Genomic DNA, 18,472 nt, shown 5'->3' with positions numbered 1-18,472 from the left:
ACTGCGCTGAATTGTATTTCAAATGCTGAGCAGAGCCATGGCCTCCACATTGACCTCCACATCAGCCTTGGGCTAGGGCCAAATGCTGATGCATGGCATCTTAATCTCAAGGCACTTCAGCTACACTATCTGAAGTCAGTAACGACACACAATGTGCCGTGATGCAAATTCAGTCAGACTTTTCCCCAGACTGACTGCTGCACTCTAGAGACCAGGAACTTCAACCGAGAGGTACCCAGTTACGATGGTTTGTCACAGATTCCTAGTGACATCTTCTGGACACAGGCAGTAATGGCCCGGAGAACGCAATGGTGAGCTTTGCTCTGTGCTCTTGCAGAGTTCAATGCACGCCAAGGTGTTCATAGACGGCTTTTTGTACACATTCACATGCTTTCTGGGCACTAGTCTTTCCCATTTATGTATTTCAGACACGTGGGGATAACTCTGAATGGGGGATATGTAGTAACCTGGAATATTGTGATTTAAAGCAGCAATATTTTCTGCTGCAGGATAAAATAAAAATTCCCTTGGATCTCATCCTTCAACACTTGATAGTTTCCCTGCAGTTATACTCAAGATTTGTTTAAACTACAGGTTTTGCATGGTACTTCTAATGCTCCTGCTGACCAGAGTCTCTTTGTGTCCCTTTTATCTTCTCTTTTTCTTGTATCCACATTCATGCATGTGCACTTCTGCCTCTGGCCTCTTTTCCTCAACCTAGGTGAAGCAGGCTGATGACCCACTGTATATATGTAGGTATGTATTTTTATCACAGGATCTTCTCCTGTAAAAAGCCATCCAAGGAATGAATGTAACCAGACTTAACACTGACTTCTCTTCACCACTGGCAACAAATCTAGAAGGACACTTCGGAGCAGCCTTAGACTGAGCATTCAACTAAGAGCCAGGAGCTCCTTGCCTCTGACCACGCCACACACCCCCAACAGCTCCTGGGCTCCATCTCATTCTCCAAGGTGAAAGTAGCACTCCTGCAGCAACCCAAACAGAACAACACTCAGAAGGTCCCTGAATACAGCTGTATTTCATACAGGGAAATAAACAAGGAAAGCCTCAGTTCGTGCTATACTATGAAATTAGGGAGAAGTTAGAAGAAGCTTCATGATCTGAGATTAAGTACTATGACAAGGAGAGAGCAGGAATGTCTGAAGTGCTGGGTGACAATAACACGTTAGGAATGGGTTCCTGCCAATGTCTGATCCAAAATGATCCATATTCATTTATCCATATATCTTGCAAGGTAACAAGAGTGGATGTTAAGGGGTATAAGGGAAGTTCCTCATGAAAAGTCTCCTCTGACTGAGAGAGCAGTTCCTTACACCTAAATGTTAATACCTAAACCAAGATTTGCTGCAGAATGCCAATTCCTGCAGGATGTGAATTAACAAATTGCAACCCTTTTTTAACTGGGGACATCAACCCTGCTTTCTAGACAGTTGCCACTATTGTTCTTCCAGTCCTTGAAACATTTTTACCTGGCTCCTGAATGCCTTGGAACAGCAATAGGGACAATCTCCAGTCAGTTCCACACTCATAAGGACTAAGAGCAAGAAATTTGACCCCCAAGGACTCTCTGTATATGATCCCAGCACTTGCTGGGACTATGCATAACCCCCAGGCTTCTGGGAATCACTTGTGAAAGAGTCTGATCACAGAACAGAATATTTTACAATCCATCACAAGTAATGCTTACAGTGATAGAACAAGCTCCAGTAGCTCCATGGGAGGCCAAAAGACAAAGTAGTCACCAAGAAAGAAAAAAAGATATTTTATGTAAAGCACAAGGAAGCAGACAGAAAAGTGCTGAACAGAGTGAGCCACGTCAACGCAGCACAAAGCTGAGAAGGTTCCATTACAGCTACCCGAGACACATCTGCTCCCTTCAGTGTCTGTGCAGCAAGATAAAGATTCCCACAGCCTGTGAGGAGCAGAGGAGTTTGGAGAAAAGCCAAAGCAATGTAAGGCACAAGCTGAGCTAAAAGGCCCCACGGGAAAACCAAGCAGTAACTTGAGTTTAGTGCAATCAGAAGGAGAAACAAAGATACACTGAAAAACAGCTATCAGGAGCATGGCTGTGCCTGGCAGTTGTCTCCATGGAATGCACAGGCTGCTGGCTGACTTGCAGCTCCTCCAGGTGCCATTAGATGCCACTCTGCAGCACTCTTCAACACTGGGCAGCTCCTAACACCGCTGCCAGGCTGAGAAAAGGGCAGCTGGTGGCAGTCACAGTCACAAGCAGCAGCCATAGGAGTTGGTTCAGCTGGCAAGAGGGCAGGTTCAGGGCTATCCTCTGGCTGAACTAACCCGAGGCTCATTTTGGGGAGCCAGGCCATGCCACTGACAGTCTCCCATGGGTCACAGCTCCTCAGTCAGAGCCCAGGCTGCTAGGTCACAGCTAACCCTGCAGAGGAAAATGAACCAGATTTTCTCTACCATCTCCTTATGCAGACCTGAGCTCTCTTCCCAGGTATCACCCACAAAAGCAGCATATGCTGCCACCCTGATGCAGCTCCATCAATTTCCTTCAAGAGGTCCATCTCCTTTCTGCTCTTAACATCTGCAGATAGCAACCTGCCTTGCATCCAACCCAGACTCATTGTGTCAAATACATAGACCCACTGCTGCTTGAGGAAGGGCATTCTGATTAAAAATCTTGATGTATGATCACAGGTAAATTATCAGCAAGCAGTTACATTATTTGCATTCAGTGTCACACACAGAGGAGTGTAAAAGTCAACAACTTGGAGCACAAACAAGGCAGACAGCATCAGGAGTTGGAGGAGCAGAAGGCTGGACTGCCTGGAAAAAGGATGAACTGAAGAGGAAAAGATTACAGCCAGCTTGACCTGCTGCCTGGTTTGCCAGCATCCCTTTCCTCCTCTTCCTGAGTACTTGCCTTATTTTCCACAACAGCTTCTTGCTCAACTTTTCCTCTTGAGACCCAAAGAGCAAGGGCCAGGAAGAACCTGGTTGACTGGACAGAAGTTCATAGTGAATATGGAAGGAAAAGAAAAGTAGGAGAGATGGTGCACAAGCTGCATCAAGGTAGTATGAGGCATGGTAATGGGACCATCAATCACTCTTCTCTGTGCCAGTTCCCCAGGACACAAAGCAGCATTCATAGGTGCTCCTATTAGACAAACTTTCCAGCTGCCAATGCAGCCTGGCTAACTGTTACAGTGAAGAATGGGGCCAGAATTCATCTGTGGAAGCAAAACAGCTGAAGTATTTGGGGGAGGAATATGTCTGGGGGAGAATGGGACAGAGCAGCAGAGAAAATTTAATTCTGCTTTGCAGTGTAAAGGGTGTGATTGACAAATGAGGTGTGAGTGCTGAATTTTGAGAGCTCTCATAGCTGAAGTTGCATGGTGGTATGACTGATGTAAAAGCAGCGAGCAATCACAACTGCAGGTCAAGTTCCTGGACACGATACGGATCCTAGGAAATCTCCCACTCTCCACCTATGCCTCCTGTCCAGAAAGCAAAAATATTCATGGTTTAGACAATCAGGGGCTACACTGAAGTCCTGTTTCACAGTCAGCAGTTATTCTTGTAACACCTACAGCAGGATTCATACAGTAATATCTAACTAGAGCTTACCAACTAGGCCAAATCTCTTGGGGAAAAATACCCCAAACACAATAAACAAGCTAAGGGCAGAAGATGTTCCAAAAGTTTGTCTGAAAGTTTATAGTGCACATCTTTCCAGCCTGCCACAGAACCAACTCATCAGTTAGTGTTGGAAAGTCTTTTGAATTTTGCTGACACATGCAGGCCAACTACTTGGGTCTGCCTACGTACTGCCTACTGACCTGAGTACAAGTCATCTTCTGGGTCAGATGGCTGAAGAGTTCAGTCATATCTTGGCTTAAGTTTCACTGCCCTGGTCAGGTTTTGCTCTTTCCATGTTGTTTTTGCTTTCCATATTGATTAAGGGTTGTGAATGCTGAATTTCTCATTCAAACCTTGCTTCCTGGGTCTAGATTTTTACAGAAGCTCCAAACTGTCCTTTTGGCAAAGTCAGGCCAGGTTTTCCAAAAGGCTCAGTTTAAACAGGAAGCAGATGGCTAAATACCCTCCAGGCTTTGGAATTTGAATAAACTGGCTTCAGAGTCAGTTACCATTTTCAGATATACTATCTCATCCACTGAGGTCCATTGTCTTAACAGGAGCAGAACACAAAGAGAATGAATCTCTGGTAATACACTTTGTGACAGATTGTCTAGTAAATTCATGATTTAGTAACAGGATCCATTATTGCTGCAAATGGCAGATTGGGCTCTTTGATGGAGTAATTACAGTTAAGAACAGGTTGTGAAGCTGAAGATAAAAAGGGAAGGGGTAGAAGTAGTTCCAAGAACAGATTGCTACAGTGGGTTATTAGCCTGTCAGCAGGACAGGAACAGTATTTTTTACCAGTGGTTCTCCATTCTTCAGTAAAAGCTGGTGTGTGTTAGAATAGCCAGGTTTTCAGTACTACCTAACTTTGCAATCTAGTTCCCTGAACAGCTACAGGAAACAGCTGTGCAGTCCTATGTTGTCACAGCTGTAGTCCCATAATTGGGAGTTCAGTTTTCAGGGAAAGGAAAGAGGCAGCAGTGGTTTCAAAACTAGAATTTAACCACAAGAACCAGTACTCCTACCAAATCTCACAAGCTAAGCAGGGATAGATCAGCACATGGAAAAAGAGACAACCAAAGTAGAATTATGTGATTAAGACACGGTCACACTACAGCACAGCCTGTCCCACGACCACAGCAGACCAGGGAAGGCTTTGGAAACTTTCCCAGTTCTTGGTATGGACAGTACAGTCTCGGCTAGTCTGGTAGCTAGAGGACCGGGACAAACAGGAGTCTTTTAATGCATTCATTGTAACTAGATCCTGACACAATCGAACACCAAACTCATTATGGTTATTACATAATTTCTACTATCTGCTCAAAGACTGCAAGACAGTCAGAACCTCTTCTGAGGAGTTTGTACACAGCAATAGTAAAGTGTTGTCCAGACAAAATAAAAAGCCTTTGACTTCAATCATATTACTCTTTCTCTTCTGCTTTACTGCAAGGGAATATGATGGTTTGGTTCATTGCATCTGCCTCAGCTGCCAGCTGTTACTAAAAAGATGATATTAAACAAGTAATATTAAGTTATAAAAAACTTTGCAACAGTCAACCAGTTTCTTATGTTATCACTGGACAGATGGATTTGGGGTCCACAGAGCTCAAGAAACCAAGAGGTTTTGGAGTAGCACAGACCAGACTCACTGCTGACATCCTCTGAGTGCCACATGTACACACATGGAAGAGGTGGCTAGCTGCCCTCTGAAGGCTGTAGCCCACAGAGTGAAAGAAATAACTCTAACTAGTATAGATCTACATATACTGTTTTTATGAAGTTGTTTAGGAAAATATATGCCCAAAACATTCTACAAGTAAGTTGGGAGTATTTTTTACTGCCCGTGGTGATGAGACCAGAGAGCGGAGGGTTTTTTTCAGACAGTGGCTATTAAGCTGGAACATATCAGCATGGAAAACCAGGAAACAAGCTAAGTGTCAGGAAATTTTCAGTCTCCACGTAGGCAAGCATTGAAGCACCAAAATATTTGTGGTTATTTGTCCCTAATGGAAAGCAGCATGCTTTAAAGAAAAGCTACAGAGAAGCCTGGGGAAAAAAAATAATCAAAATCAAATGAGATCATTTGTGCATGAATTACTTTAATAAGGGAAATGAGGCAGGAGAGTGCCCAGCTCTGTTTTCATTGGATGAAAAACCCAATCTTTTGCTAGAGGAAAAAAAAGGTTACACTATTTAGTGAAACACATTTTTTAAAAGTATAGTCATTTCTGGCTTGTACCTAAACCTCAGTGTGCAGGAGGCAACAAAGGGCAGTGAGGAACATTACCATTGTTCTATCTTACTACAACCCACAAGTGGTCACCAATAGAGTAAGATAAGACACTGAGCTAAAAGTGATCTCAGAGTAGATGATTGTATGTTTCTGATCTTCACAGGCTACCATGGGGATTTGGGAGTGAAGGCAACTGGGCTAAATTTAGCTGTAAACTTCAGACTGAAATCAACTTAGAAATTATGAAGTATACTGCCCTGTTACTTATTAGGATATTATTTCTGGCTTGTAGTGAGAAGATTGTAGATAAGCCTGAAAATTCTTCAAATAGGATTTGTGATTTATATAGATGGGTGCATGAAAGACACCTTTTCACCCTTTTGGCATTTATTAGTACTTTCATGCTAATGAACCAGTTACTTGCCAAACCTGAACAAACAAGTCCCTCAGCTTTGTTTTCTATGAAGAGTTATTTAGCAAGTCTTTAAGTACTTTAGGTTTACATAGTCTTATTTAAACATCTTTCTCCTTGCTTCCAAGAATAAAAGAATTAGATCAGATGTGAAGAGTTGAATTTGCTAAAATAGCAGGTGAGAATGTAGGCACTGCTGAAATGATAAGTCCACAAAGAAATATGAAAATGCATTTTTGTATTTACCCTTGACATTTTTGTGCCATGTTTCATGTTCTAACTGGAGCTGGAAATGGGGTTTCTTCCTGTTTGGTAAACCACTTTCCACAAGTTTCTCATATAACTTCTTTTAATGGTCTCAAATGTTGCAAGGTAATGGGATTTAAGAAAACCAGTCCTTCACATTTTACCAGATGTGTATTGCACAAGAGGCACTGAAATCTCAACACATATGATGATCTTTACACTGATGTAAGTTTTTTCAGGCATTCATGTGTCAGTTTAATCAAAGGCCCTGAAAACAATATTGGTTTCAGCAGCTCTGTGTGCCTGGTGAATGGAAAAAGCAATCAGAGCATCCTAGAGAGACCAACTGGTAAGTGTTTTCTTGCTTACAAAGGGCAGACAAGAATCTCAGCTGTGATCTGACTGATGTTAATATCAAGACCCAAAAAGAACTGAATAGTGATTAGATTCCCTGTTCCATTCCTTGTATTTAGAACACTTTCAAGTCAGTTTAGCATTAATAAAAGGGGTCCGATTAGCATCCTGAAGCAGTTCAAGTGAGGATTGGTTTCAAATTTGACAACAGCCCTCAGATTAAGAGAGTGTAAACTCCCACCCAACGGTATTTTTTTCTGTTAAACTGTTAGCATCTTAAGGAAAAGGGGTACCCAACTTCCCCTGACCACCTAATGCTTATAAGACCTTGTTGTGGCGTCTGTGCATTGAAATCTCTGGCAGTCAGGTGTGGAGCACTTAATGATACCAGGTTACTCACTATATCCTCTCCAGTTTGGCATGGCAGAGCTGTAGTAGGTGAATATGCAGGTGAATAATATGCAGGTGAATGCCTGGACAGCCAAAGGAGAATACTGCAATATTACTCTACAAAAACTGTCTTTGGATAGCATTTGGACTAGCATTTCCTAGTTACTCTGCACTGAGCACAATGGTGGGATGCAAAAAAGTTTTGAGCAATTTTATGCAGTTGCTTTCACTGTTCTGCATGGAAGTCCGTGTTTATTAGCAATTCTAACAAGAGATCACCCTGAGATGCTTTACTGCAGATGAGAAAGCAGCTGGTTCCACCTCTGCTCAAGTCAATACCCTCTGACAAATGCAAACCAGTTACTGAGCTTATGAAACTGCCACAAGATGCTACCTAGAATCCTCCAAAATCAAGTTTTAATACTCAGAGCCCTATAAACATTACTGAGTAACTTAAGCTTTATATTTCATTTGGCAGCTTTGAGAGCACTTAAAAATCTGAAGACGCAGCAAGGACTGGCCCTGCTGAGTTGATCATTTGCAGAGCTGGGTCTGTGCACTCTGCACTGTGTTCCTCTCCACCAAGCAGAGAGGTACAGGCTGCCCAAGAGTACCTTGTTATGACCATCTCAGTATTTTGTGCAAATCCATGACATTTCACTGTGTATCTATGAGAAAGAATGAAAGTGAATTCTTAATTCCTTTATTTGCAGAACCAGAGGAAACAGAAACAGAAGGAATTGCCAGAGGCTGTACAGTAAACAGCAGAGGCCATTTTAGGACCCAGATAAGGATTTATCTTTTTAGGAGATCATTTTTGGGGCCATTTAGAGGCCTCTTTTTTTAGAGGACAATTTAGGACCCAGATAAGGTTTATAAACTTCAGGCAAACAAAGGAATACGTAATAAACAAATCTGTAAAAGATTAGAACCTTAGACTTCATAAATTAATCATTTCTAAAACAAAGGTAAAAAAAGGAAGAGGGGGAGAAGGTCATGAATAGCTCCCTGATATACCAAAATCTTTTCCCATAAACAACATGCTTGGACATTGTGCAAAGATCTCTACAGAAGGATTTGTTTAATTTCTTACTTTCTAAATCTGTTCCACCCACCCCTTCACCCCCATTGTGGAAAGCATGGAAAATAACTTGCCTTAAGGAAAACAAGCACAGCAAGTTGGCATTTATCAGTTCCATGCAGTGAGAATGTCTGATTGTAACAGCATTTTTCATTAGCAATGTAAAAGTACTATTGCAACTGCTGTACAGAACTGAAGAGTGATAGCCAGCATGAGATTCCAGTATGTTTCCAAGAGAATCCCAGATTGTGATTACCAGCAATTTCTTACCTGATAAGATCGCAAATTGCCTGTGGAGCTGCTCTATGATATCCACTGCAACCAGCGGCCGTATCTCCTGCTGCATGATTTCATCTGTGCAAGTGAAAACAGAAATCTTCAGTGAGCTAATAAAATCTTAATGACAAATTTTCCATCCTTTAAGAACCCAGCAAAACAAAGATGACACTCCAAGGAAAAGAGCCTGGTTTGACTATTGGTTCAGATGTTATATGACTATCATGAAGAATTTTATGATACTTACAGAGTCTTGTCTTCCGTCTCCTTACTTTATCTCTTGCCTTGTGATTTTTGAGAGAGTTTTTCATAAACTAGCTCCAGTAGATTGGCCAGAGCTTGTCACTGGTTTGCTCAAGCTAACAGCCTGCTCCTTACCACCTCATGTGCCATATCAAGCCACTGCATTTGGTCTCCCACATAAAGCAGCTTTTCAGTTTTTGAAACTGAAAGGTAAAGTAGGTCTATTTCACATGCAGTGCCGTTTCCCACACCAGACTCCCTGGTCTCTGCTTGAAGACTTTGTGTAACCAACCAATCCCAGAACATTTCCTTTGCTGATGGTTTTTCCGCTACAATCAAATACATGGCAAAAGGAGGAAATAAGGGGCTGTGAGGCTTTCTTCTCGTGACAACAAAGCCTGTTCCTTTGAAGTAAACACTGAAAAGGTAAAAAAAATATTTTGGCAAGCAGCTGAGGGAAAAAATCACCACAATTCTTGTTTGTGCTTTATCCAGTGATCCACAACTATAAATCTCACATTGAGCTATTTTGATCTTTTTCTCTAGCAGGTGCACCCAATTGTACTCCCCACTCTTCATTCCAGTCTAGACCAGCAACATTTACCAGGGAATATCTGCCAGCTCATTGGCAGGATTGAGGTTTATGTTACAATAGCCCCCACCACGATTAGGTCTTTAGCCACTGCACAGCTACAGAACAACCATCAGTCCTGGCTTTGTACAGCTCTCCTCCAATTGCCCAGATAACAGGTGGAAGGAAGGAAGCTGTGTCCAGAGAGACCACAGAGAAAACACAGGTAGTTGCCCTACTGAAAGCATGAAGATCTTCCCTGATGTCAAAACAATGCAGACACTGAAGTATTTGGTAAATACTTCAAACTTTTGGTTTTAAACAAACTGTCCAGAAATAGAGAGGTTAGAAATTAGCTCCTTTCTCCTGCCTCCTAGTCTGCTGCCCAAAATACCATCAGTGTCTTGTTTTCAGACATCCACTCTGATCCTTTCCAGAACTAGAGATTCTAGGTTTTAAATGACACGATGTCACTTGGAAACTTTTCTGGTTATTTTCAAACATTTCACTAATGCCTTGAGACAAAGTAACTGAAGAGCTTGTGTCATTGCACTCCTCTAGACGGTGACACATAATATGGAAAGAAGTTGCATAGATTTTGGCTGATGCACAAAACAAGGCAATAATTCCAAGCAATTGAAAAAAAAAAAAAAAGAAGAATCTTAAAGGGGCTGATTCTGCAAACCCTCCCATTGAACTAAAAAGGGGAAAAGTCAAACTAGAATTAGTGATTTGTTGTTGTTGTTGTTGTGAGACCTTAATTTCCATCCTGTTTATGCAGCTCACTGTCAGCTTCTCTGATTCTTGACATTGCAGATGCCTTAGAGTAACCAGAAGAGCAAACTAATGCATCATAGCTTAAGAGTTTGGTTTCAGTGATATTCACAGAACTTACTGCGGTGCCAACCTACTGCTACAGTCGTATAGGTACACTGGTGCACAGAGTTAGCAGAGCTAAAGCTTAGCTTTGGACATGGACTAGTTTATTTTCACTCTGAGCATTTCAAGTAACCAAGCAGGGTGGGTGTCTGCAGACCACTGAGCCACAGAGTTATAACCCAAGCAAGTCCTGACAGTGTGTGAGCTATGCTCACTTATTTGAATGTGGTATATTTGCTCTGAAGGTGCTGAGAGTCAATCTCCAGGATGGGAAGAGCCATTAGGACCTTTTCATCAGCAAGACACTCACTTGCAGCTGATTATAAAGTAGGACAAAAGCGTATAAATTTCTAGACAGAGGAACAGAAAGACTAAAACAGTAAAATGTTCTGAGTCTGTCTGTCTGTAGACAAGCTAGACCTGAGATAACTCAGAGTCACGGTCTGTAGGAATCCATTGAACTGGATAGCAGAGCTTAGCTCAGTACATCATATTCAGGAAGTTATATTCAGTTTCTCATAAGAAAGCTCACTGAATAGCTAGGGACAGAGAACTGATTTCCATTAGATATCTTTACAAATATAACTACTAATCCTTTTTGCTGAGCTTTGCTTCTGATACACAACATGGTCCGTTAGAGACTGACGGACTGAACAGCCTCCTGATCTCCTCACAGGTATCCTTCTGACCTCAGCTGACCTTATTCAGGCAGTTCAGTACCATGCTGCAGCAATCTCACTCCTTCTCCCTCAGTTTTTTCTTGTTTCTATAGCAAACATCCACAAATCCTTAATCCTCAGGAATCAGGATTCCCAGAGTCTGCTTTATGCCCTTCTAACAATATTTTTGTGCAAAGAAAGGACATGTGAACTGGCATAGCATCACCTGTCTAGCACATCTGTCACAGACAAGCAGAGAAGTTAAAGGACCCATGAGGTAGCTTATAGCCTGGCACCCTGAGTTGCTGTGTTTACCTCTTCCCCCAGCCCACCTTAAGCAAGTTTTAAGCCAATTTATCATCTCTGTGGTGGCAGCAGAGAGATCCCAGCCAACAGCCACATGGTACTCCAGGTTTTGAGGAAACTGAGAGAGGCAGGTATAGGTTCTCTAAATAAACAAAGTAACGGTAACTCATTAAGTTTTTACTTTTTGACTCTGTAGTTTCCCCCCTGCATATCAACAGTGGATTCTAAGGGGAAAACTACAGAAAAGTAGAAAAGGAAACCACAATATTTTTGAATATCCAAGTTATTTATTAGAAAGCAGAGAACACCGTAAGACTGATTTCTCTCCTAGCTGCTGAAGAACAGCATGTTGATAGCCTTGTTGAGAGTCAGATAAATACTACAGTCAAAGAATCTCAGCAACAAAAACATCCTGTAATCTATGAAGACAATTCTCAACAGGTACTGACAAGTATCTCCAGACGGTTGGCCAGAGATTTCTAGCATTCTTCAGTCTATTTGAAGTGTTTTTGAATCACCACAATAGCAATAGATATGCCCTTTTCAAACCACAAGTAGGCAGCAAGATGGAAGCAGAAGGGAGAAAAATGAGTGTTTAGAGGTGACTACTATAGCTTAATGAAAAAAGAAAAACACTTGGAAAACAAATAAACAACTCGGAAGTAGGAAAAAAAGCTAAAGAATAATAAAAACAGAGCTTGGACTCTCAGAAACCTTGGAGCAACTATTGAAGAAAATCTTTTATTTGAGTATACAGAAGATGCAAAGATATTGTGACAACTGTGCAGTCCCACAGGTAGCCAAGTGCACTCAGGTTTGGGTGACCAGGACTGCGCTTTTACCAAACATTGCAAAAATGGAGCAAAGGTTTCTACAATGGATCAGACAATCACATGAAGGCTCCACAAAAACAGAAAATAAACTAGAAAATGTGCCACCCTCCCTAGCCTCTCAGAGATTTGCTCATCCCTTCAGAGTAATGAAGTTTTCAATACAATAGCTTGTTTTTCATGTTTGACAATAAGACGATATCATTAATAGCAACTGCTCTTGAGCAAAACAGAAATCCCCCTCCCAGCTCCATATAACCGCTTTATTATCTTGCTCTAAAAAGAGCTTGGTTTCTAAATATCTATTTACTATCAAAATAATTTTCTAGTGAAAGTATATGGTGAAGTAATAGAAACAACTGCAGAGTGCTAGTTAATTCTCATCAAATCCCTGCCTGGGCAAGACAAGCTACATGGGGTTTTCTGTAAAACCCACACTCGGCAGGAGATGTTCAGATGATGAGAAAAGTGGTTTAAAATATATTTGGTGACTAGGAATCACATATTCAATAAGTTAGTATAGCTCACACACTGACATGCTGGGAAAAGAAATTGTAACAGAAGAAACTAGTAGGAGACTGAGAAAATCTGAGGAAACAAGGGAAAGTTCCTCACAAGCCCAAAAGGTAAGTCAGATCACGTGGCTATGAAATATAAGTAGCTGTAGGCAGCAGCACACAAGGTCACATTTGCCCTCTTGCATCCTCCTCTACAACAGTGCATATCTCCCATTGACTTTATTCCTGGAGGCTCTGTAGCCTTCCTGGTCTGTGTACTGCAAACCACAAGCCTGCAGGAAGTGGTATTCAGCCTCTAGGGCAGAAGCAACATCCCACTTTCCTGTGGGACAGATACCATAGCTGAGAAAACTCTGCTTTAAGCTGACATGAGCTGATATTAAGCTAACATCTGCAGGTTCATAGACTACTTCAGAAAAACTTATTAATGATAGGTATGTTTTAATTCACCACATGAGGACCCAAAAGTCAATGGGTGTTAGGAAGCTGACAAACTGCAGGAGCTTGACAACTATCTTGCTTCACTGCACCCTGCAGACATCTGCAGAAGAGGTTAGACAAGCGCTGGTCACTGCAGAGCAGTCCAGTCTTCTGATAAAAAAGTTTGTACAGCCACACAACTAAAGATCTGGAACATGGTTGTCTTGACAACCTTGACTCGGTCAATTCCTAGCTTCCATGTGATTATTCTTGTGCTCTTCACTTTTTTCTTAATTGAAGAGGCAGTTACACATAGCTTCTCAAATTTAAAAAAGAAAAAAAGCTTAATTGATCTAACAGGATTATATAAAATAATGACAATCCCCACATAGGTCACCCAAGTTGAATCTTTAAACATACCATGCAGTTCTCCATTACTTAAGCTAATTGAATTTGCCAGGACAATTGAAATATGAATAAGGGTGTGATACTAGAAGAAAAAGAATGAAACAAGTGAGTTCATCTACTCTTGGTTTCCGTCTTAAACTGCTATAAATTCAATTCCTAGCAGAGACCAGTTTCACTGCTGAAAAATTAGGCCTTACAGTTCTGCTTCTTTGGGTTTTCTACCAATAAAGAGAAGAAAAGCAATTACTATAGCCATCTGTCTGACACAGCTTCTTCTCCCTTCCAGATCTCTAGGGAGGCTAGCTGCAACTGTGCTGTCTAATATTTAAGGAGAAAGCCATTGAGTTACGCTTCATAATTCCTCACTCAAAAATGAAACATGCTTGGGCTTCCCCCACACAAACTTGCCCATTTCATTTCTCATCTCCAGAGAAGGTCTGGAGCACAGCCCACAGACTGCAGTCTTCAGAGCTAAGCCAACAGCAGCTGACTAAAAGAAACAATAAATATAATTTTGTCCCTTCCTCACTTCTCTGAGCAGAGAGAAACTAGTTTACATGCTAATGGCAACTAATGGTTTCCAACAGTGTTGGAAAGATGACCTGCTGGAGTGAAAGATTGGACTGCACTGAGCAGATTGACACAGCAGTGCCTGTTGCTCTATGAAAGACAACCAAAGGCAACCAGCCATAACAGGGCACTGGGGTTTCTTTGTTTTTCAGTGACTGAATGCTACAACTGCCTAGCCTTCTGTTGACTAGGGGAGGGGGTTGCTTCAGTCCCCCATCTGAAGTTACTGTCTTGGAACAATGGGTTACAAATTTGCAGAGCAAAATTCATCTCTTCTTAATGACAGCCTAATATATAGTTCACAGGGAAAGGAGATATGTGGGAGTGAAATAAAATCTCTGCTAAAACCATAGCATTCCGTGGCCTGCTTCTACTGTGTGCAAGCTCATTTAAAAATTACCTTCACAGCATTCAAATAAAAATTGTGGAATTGGGGAAAAATCAGATTGCTGATGTGATGGGAAAACTTCATTTTAAGAGCACAAAAGGACACCTAATGTTAAGTGTTCTTTTTCTTCTTTTTTTCACCAAAAGGCAGCACACAAGTCCACAGTCTCAAAGTCGCAAAGTACCTACAGTCCAAATGTTGTCCCAAGTCCTGTGTCTGCTTGCCATGAGCATCAAAAGTTAACTGAGAGTTGAGCAGAGTTAAATTAGATTTCAAGAATTAAACGTATTAAGGAGACAAATTTGCATGTCTTTACTGATAAGATATAAGCAGGCTAATATTCTATCTCACCAGAATTCCCAATGTGAGCCTTTAAGCAAAACATTTCCCTTCCTGAAGCCAAAAAGAACTTCAAAATTGTTACATTAGAGAAAGAAGCTCTTGGTTTGTGGTTTTTTGGGGTTTTTTTGTTTGTTTGTTTGGTTTGGTTTTGTTTTTAACTCTGTTTATTTCTTTTTCTCACCATTTATGCCCTTTGTTTACTTTTTGAAAAGGTTTCTTTATTCTTTCATCCCAGACAGAAAAACAGCAAGATCAGTTACTGATACAAGCTGTCTGTGCTGTAGTTTGCTTTAAAGAGGAACTAAAAATACAGCTTTAAACAGAAAGGAAATCTCATCCTTTGGCTTATTCTTCTGCACATTTCCATTACCTCTTTTTTTTGCTAACACATGTTGAGTCAATTGAAAACTAAACCAGGAATAAAAATATTGCAAATAAAGTGAAGCAATCTTTTTCTGAGTGAATTGCTTCTTATCTGGGCTAGTTCTCTGCAAAGGAGTTTGAAGGGTATAAGTGTTAGTAAAATATGGGGTGAGAAATGGCAAGGCCAGGACTACCTCTTCCAGCAGAGAATCACACTTAGATCAGCTTAGAGCAAAAACCAAAATGCAGCAGAGGTAGGTGGCATCACCTTTTCTTTCAGCTAACCAAGCACAATTGTAAAACCTACAAAGTGTATTTATTTAAATACAGTTTCTATTTCCATTAAAATGAGGTTTCATAGCAAAGTTCACTAACTAACTTCCAAGGACAGATGATTATTCTAAAACAATCTACACTACTGTGGTAGAAATCTAGACAAGAAAGGTTAAGAGCAAGACTCCAAGTTACAGTGAAGTTGACAGCTCTCAATCAGGCCCATTTACAGTTTAAAAATCAATTTCACTTTTGTGTCACTTTTGTGTGAAATTGATGAGAAGGCTGTTATTAGCCCAGGCAGGATGGGCCCCTACTACTATTATACACAGTTTATACTGTGTAATATCCATACTATACTGTTATTGTATACTGCAAACATGCATCCTCTAGGGTTTATTTCGCCCCCCTAATCCAACTTTAAAAGATTTTGGTATAGACTTGCTCGGGTGAAGAAACTGATTTTGCCACTTTTCCCATTTAACTACTTTTTGAAAAAGTAGTTGAAAAACAAGTCTTTTGATGTTCTTCTTTGCCTGGGATTTTTTTATTTGGGTTTTTTTTTGTAAAGAGAATGTCTCAAAATTTATTGGTGGATCAGAAAAATAAAAATCTTTCTCCTACATAAGTAAATTGGAAAGTGAAAATAAACCACTGTTTTGGTTCACTGTTGGTACATGCTAGAAAAGTACATTGGTGTGCACAAATTTATATCCATAGTCACACTTCAAGGATTTTGACAACTACTTATTGTCAGAATGCGCCATATATTTATGCACACTTTTAATCAATTAATAATTCTCACAAAAGCTAAATTATACCAACTAATAAAAAATTCTTGAAGCATAGACTCTCACTGTTCAGTTTAGGTGACTTCATATCTCATCCTGCTTCAAAGACATTTCTTATAACAGTTTTGTAACGTCAGAAGAAATTAACGAATCCTCACTATACCCTATGAACTATCTATAATCAGCAGAGAAATAAACACACCATTCCACATCATTTGTTATGCAGATGTTGCTTGATTTCACAGACATTATAGCGAGGATGTTATATCTGTTATATCCTACTCTTCACGAAACAGAAATTTCCCTAATAAAAAGCATTAAAGGCCAAGGTCTAATCTCAGCATTAGCTTCAAGAAATTAATCTACATTTACAGTAGCATGGCACAGCCCTTTGCCTAGTCCCTCAATAGTAAAAATTTCTTGATGGTTTCTAATTTTTGCCAGAGAACAGTGAATTCATCTTCTTTTAAAATCTGTGCTTTACAACAATGCTGTACTGCTAGATCACAAATTCCTGCTCAGAGAACATAGCACACCAAAAGGTTTCTCATTTCCATGCTGTCATATTAAAATCTATCATGAATAACAAAAATTGCATGTGGCAAACTGCAAAGCTAAAATACATTCACAACAATACTTGGACATGAAGGTAATACAATAGTCCAATATTTGGACACTAAGATACAGCAAGCTGTACAGCAAACTTCACCCCTTCCTCCCCAGGGCTTGCCAGCAGACAGTTTCACAGCTGAAACAGCATCTTTGAAAAATTCCAGCCCCTGGCTCTGCTCTGAACAATTGTATCCAGCAAAATCATTTCAGAGCCTAGTCCCATAATTTTTGGGGGACCACTCGGCTCAGGAGCTGAAGGACTGTTTTCTTGCTCACTCCTGAACAGACGCCAGTTACCTTAAAAATATTTCCCTGGTCACTGCCATTGGAGACAAACAGTGAGCCATAGCAGCCACCACTGCTGCCAGCACCACTCTGAACTTGTATCTCAGTAACTGGCCAAATACTACTCACAGCCAACTTCTCTGACTGAGGAGACCCAGACATCTCTCCAGCAGCCTTCTCTAAGCTGTCACCACCATCCCAGGTCAGATGACCATTAGAAAAAGCAACAGAAACACACTGCAAAGAGTGATGCCTCGCATCTAGACCCACACACACTCACAAGCATGTGCTGTCCCTCGTGTCACAGGCTGGTGTCTCTGCATTCCGGCTGTGGTAATGAGTTCACACAGGCACAGGGGAGGGACAGAGAGAGGCAGCCTTCTGTGGAAGCTGTCCCAGATCTAACCAACGGTGCATCAGAGAGCTGATGCTCTCCTGGAGGAGACTGTACAAATCGCTTAGTAACTGCTTCAACAAAAACCAGAACAGAGACCTCTGACACCACATACCCAGGCTTTAACCCTCCCCAAGATACAGCTGGCTCATTCCCTCCCAGGCAGCTCTGCACTCAGACCCTTGGACACTTTGGAGGCATTCACAGCTTAGCACAAACAAATAAAGGCACATCTCGACAAGACACGGAACAGATTCGCTTGCTTAGATTATGGTATGGAAAGGGCTCTCATTAAAATAACTTCAAATAGTAGAGTACTCAGGGCCAAGGAAAACCAACAAAACTGCTTTGAATAGCAGTCTGGAGTACTATCCTGAAGGCACACCCACACACCAAAGCATAAGTACTGTTATTTAAAGACAAAGGAAGACTGAATGAGACCTAGGAATTTAGTTGGAAACATGAAAACAGCACTTGAACAGACAAGTAATCAGTCCTACACACCTAGTTCAACAGACACCTCAGGACACAAGTTCACACAGTGCATGGAGTACACGTGCTGTCACGTCGGCATGCCAATGGGAATGTGGCATCTATTTCTGTCTGAAGCAATACTAGGTCACCACTGTAGCATTAAGTTTATTGATAAAATTGTCCCAGTACTACCACAAACACCAGCAGCTCAGTAACTTTAGATACAAATCATTCTTAAAGCTACAATACAGAAGAGCAGCTGTAAGCATCTGCAGTACATAGGGAAGTTTTTTAAGGTTTTTTTTAAAATATATTTCAAGGACTGATCCTCTGTGACTATCATACAGCCCAGTTTCATTCAAATAACTTGCATCATCTAAGCATCTGATCTCACATGTTCATGCATTCACACCTGTGGGTATGGGTGTCAAAAGCATGACAAGGAATGGTTCATACTCAAGACATCATCTTCCCAGATTCTTTCACTGCAGGACCACGTGGGACCACTAGGTTCATTG

General features: G+C 41.1%; 1 protein-coding gene across 1 annotated transcript in view; it reads right to left on the bottom strand.

The window, feature by feature from the left end:
• The window catches only part of MCF2L2 (MCF.2 cell line derived transforming sequence-like 2), a 135,149-nt gene that overhangs the window by 111,203 nt on the left and 5,474 nt on the right, over positions 1 to 18,472 (bottom strand). Inside the window, exon 2 of the mRNA XM_062006261.1 lies at positions 8,623 to 8,706. Coding sequence (XP_061862245.1) covers positions 8,623 to 8,706 — 84 coding nt within the window. The remainder of the gene's footprint in view (positions 1 to 8,622; positions 8,707 to 18,472) is intronic.

Source organism: Colius striatus, chromosome 12, assembly GCF_028858725.1.
Source record: "Colius striatus isolate bColStr4 chromosome 12, bColStr4.1.hap1, whole genome shotgun sequence".
Taxonomy (NCBI): Eukaryota; Metazoa; Chordata; class Aves; order Coliiformes; family Coliidae; genus Colius; species Colius striatus.
Note: the sequence above shows the minus strand (reverse complement) of the source record. Positions and strands in the feature narration are given on the sequence as shown.